This window comes from Neophocaena asiaeorientalis, unplaced genomic scaffold (genome assembly GCF_003031525.2).
Source record: "Neophocaena asiaeorientalis asiaeorientalis breed wild unplaced genomic scaffold, Neophocaena_asiaeorientalis_V1.1 scaffold44, whole genome shotgun sequence".
NCBI lineage: Eukaryota > Metazoa > Chordata > Mammalia > Artiodactyla > Phocoenidae > Neophocaena > Neophocaena asiaeorientalis.
Window position 1 is genome coordinate 967,674 of NW_020173678.1, and position 3,081 is coordinate 970,754.

The following is a 3,081-nucleotide window of genomic DNA, read 5'->3' on the forward strand; positions in this document are numbered from 1 at the left end:
CGGTCCCGCTCCAGCTGCGTGTCCCGGATCTTGTTCTGCAACAGGATCAGCTTCTCCTCGTACTGGTGCTTGAGCGTCTGGAGCCGCCGCTGGCTGTTCTCCAGCTCGTCAATCAGCTTCTGCTTGATTTCGATCTCGCACGTCAGGTCGGCCAGGTCAGCCTGGTAGTTCACCTCTGTGGGGGCAGAGACAGGCTGGACCGGGGGCCGGGGGCCAGGGGCGTGGTGGAGGGGACGGGCCTTCCCCTGGCCAGCCGTGACCACTCAGTGACCAGTGGCGAGAGGAAGTGACACATCCCATGGTGGGAAGTGCTGCCAGGTGGCAACACCCTTAAAGAGCTGCCCGGGAAGCGCGGGCCTGGGCCAGGGAGCTGGGGGGTGGGGCGACCAGGCGTCCCACCCGCCTCTGCTGTGCCCCAGAGGCTGATGCCCACTCGCCGTGGATGACCTGGGAGCCAGCAGGGCTGGAGGAGGGAGAGGACCCAGAGCAGCCAGCAGGACTCTGGGTCGGAGCAGAGCTGAGGGACACACGTCCCGTTTAGAGGAGTGGGCTGCAGACCAGCCAGACCTAGGTCCAAGGCCCAGCTCTGCATCTCCCACACGGGGAGGCCACCAACCCTCGTGAGCTTGCTCTTCAGTGGTGACGAAGGGAGGAGACCTAACACCTCCGTCCAGGGTGGTTGTGAGGATGCAGAGGCCAGGCCCGTGAAGGGTAGAGCTCGCCTCAGTGCCCGGCACCCGCAGGCGCTCAGTGAGAGTTTGCTGCTGCCATCGCGTCCCTGTTGTTTCTGCTACTACTGGTTTCACGTCTAAGTTCGGCCGGGACACCCGCTGCCGCAGCAGTTTCTCTGCGCCTGCGTGGCAGGCAGCCCCGCCCCGGGCAGCCCCACCCAGGAGCACGCACGCACGCACACACGCACGCACCCTTGTCCTCGGGGTCGGAGTCCGAGTCCACCAGGCTCTCCTCGCTGCCCGAGTCCTCGTCCTCACGGCCGCTCTCCTCCGGCTCCTCGTCCTCCTGGGCACCAGGCGCCGTTAGGAGGGTGGGGAATGCGGGGTGCGCGGTGCTGGGGGGGCCTCCCACCCACGCCTCCCAACAGCCTGGGCAGAGCCCCTCTATGGAAGTCTCCTGCCCCCATCCCCCAGCTGGGAAGCGGGGCTGAAGGATGGACGTCACCATGGTGACCAGTCAGATACCGCGAGGCGTAAGGAGCCCCGCCCCGGCGCAAGGATGTCATGGCGACCCGCACCCCGGCAGGGACATGGGGGCGGCCCGAGGTGGGCGGGGGACCCTCACCTCCTCGGCCTCATTGTCATCGGTCTCCTCGCTGTTCTCCTGTTGGAGTTTTGCCCTCTTTTTGAAGGCTTCCTTCTCTGGGCTGCCCAGGAGTGAAGGGTGGACCGGTTAGGGTACTGACCAGCCTTCAGTGTGTGGGTGGGGCGGGGGGATGGGGGGCAAGAGCGCCTCGTCTCTAGGGCCCTGTATGGGGCTGGACTCCGGTTCTGCAGGGATCCACTGCTCTTCCCTGGCCCCCAACTCAGAATGAACCCTGGGTGGACTCCACCCTCCCTCTCCTCGGGGAAAGCCCAGCGTCAGAGGAAGGTGGGAGGCTTCTGCCCACAAATGAGACCCGCCCACTGAGTCCCCAGGTCACCCGGGGTACGCACAGCCCCTGCTGGACACAGGGTCCTGGGGGCCGCCTGGGGGGAGCCTCCCCTCACCTCTTTCTCCGCTGCCTGACCTCCTTCTTCTTGAGCCTCTCCAGGTCCTGCTTGGCTCGGCGGATGACCTCAGCGGCGTCCTCCATGGAGCCGGTCGGGACGACCGGGGACGCGCCCAGGGAGTAGGGACCCCGGGTCGAGGCCCGAGAGAGGCTGCGACGCAGGGACTCATTCATGGCCTCGCTCTCCAGGAGCTTGGTCCTGCGGAAGGGAGGGTGGGGGACGGGTGAGCGGCACTGCCTCGGCCCCAGGGCGCCCAGGTGCGCAGGGGCTCACTCACCGCAGGTCCTCAATCTCCCGGATGTAGTTCTGGATCAGAGCGCCGATGGCCTCGCTGCCGTCTCCTGAGGGGGTGGCAGGGAGGAAGAACAGTTAAGATATTAAGTACAGAAAAGACCTTAGCTCCAAGCTGGTGGTCTTATACCGCTGTCTCCTCCAACAGGGCCTTTTTCAAGGAGGAATCTATCAAAGAGGGACTTGTCTGTGGGCGCAGAGACACACAGGCGCAGCTGCTAACGGCGAGACTGGAAACAAGCAAATATCCATCACTAGAGGCTGTTATGATAAATTATTCGTTGCCATCACATTTGGAACACTGTGCAGCTGAAGAGCATTAAGTAGGCTTGTATGTTTTTAATACGGAAAGATCCCGGGACTTCCCTGGTGGCGCAGTGGTTAAGAATCCGCCTGCCAATGCAGGGGACACGGGTTCGATCCCTGGTCCGGGGAGATCCCACATGCCGCAGAGCAACGAAGCCCGTGCACCACAACTACGGAGCCTGCGCTCTAGAGCCCGCGTGCCACAAGTACTGAAGCCCATGCGCCTAGAGCCCATGCTCCGCAACAGGAGAAGCCACCGCGACGAGAAGCCCACTCACCACAACGAAGCCTAGCCCCCGCTCGCCGCAACTAGAGAAAGCCCGCGTGCAGCAGCGAAGACCCAATGCAGCCAAAAATAATAATAATACAAAAAAAAATACAGAAGGATCCCTACGGCGTAATGCTAAGTGGAAAGGGAGTCAGAGGACAGTACATATGATCGCATTTTCAGAGAAAGAAAACGCCGCCCTGCACGCCCCACGTCCCGGGCTGGGTGGGGGGCGGAGGTCCCAGCCCACCCGCGCCCGGAGCCAGCCTGGCGCTCCTGACTCACCGGCCTTGGCCAGGAGCAGGTTGGCCTCCTGGCTCATGAGCTGTGTGACACGGCTGTTGATGGCGTCGATGGCCTCCTGCATGGCCTTGACCCGCAGGCGCAGGGCCCCGTTCTCCTTCTGCAGCATCGCGTTCTCCCGGAACAGGTCACTGTAGCCCTCGGCACCATCCTCCCCGATCACCCTCTTGCCCTGGGAGGAGGGGCGGG

At 63.7% G+C, this 3,081-nt stretch overlaps 1 protein-coding gene across 1 annotated transcript in view; it reads right to left on the minus strand.

Annotated features, from left to right (window-relative positions):
* Nucleotides 1-3,081, minus strand: part of LOC112402608 (kinesin-like protein KIF21B) — a 37,779-nt gene that overhangs the window by 17,073 nt on the left and 17,625 nt on the right. The window contains exons 8-13 of the mRNA XM_024749624.1: nt 2,875-3,064; nt 2,002-2,065; nt 1,722-1,922; nt 1,297-1,378; nt 924-1,017; nt 1-175 (exon numbers count right to left, since the gene is read on the minus strand). Of these exons, the coding sequence (XP_024605392.1) occupies nt 1-175; nt 924-1,017; nt 1,297-1,378; nt 1,722-1,922; nt 2,002-2,065; nt 2,875-3,064 (806 nt within the window). The remainder of the gene's footprint in view (nt 176-923; nt 1,018-1,296; nt 1,379-1,721; nt 1,923-2,001; nt 2,066-2,874; nt 3,065-3,081) is intronic.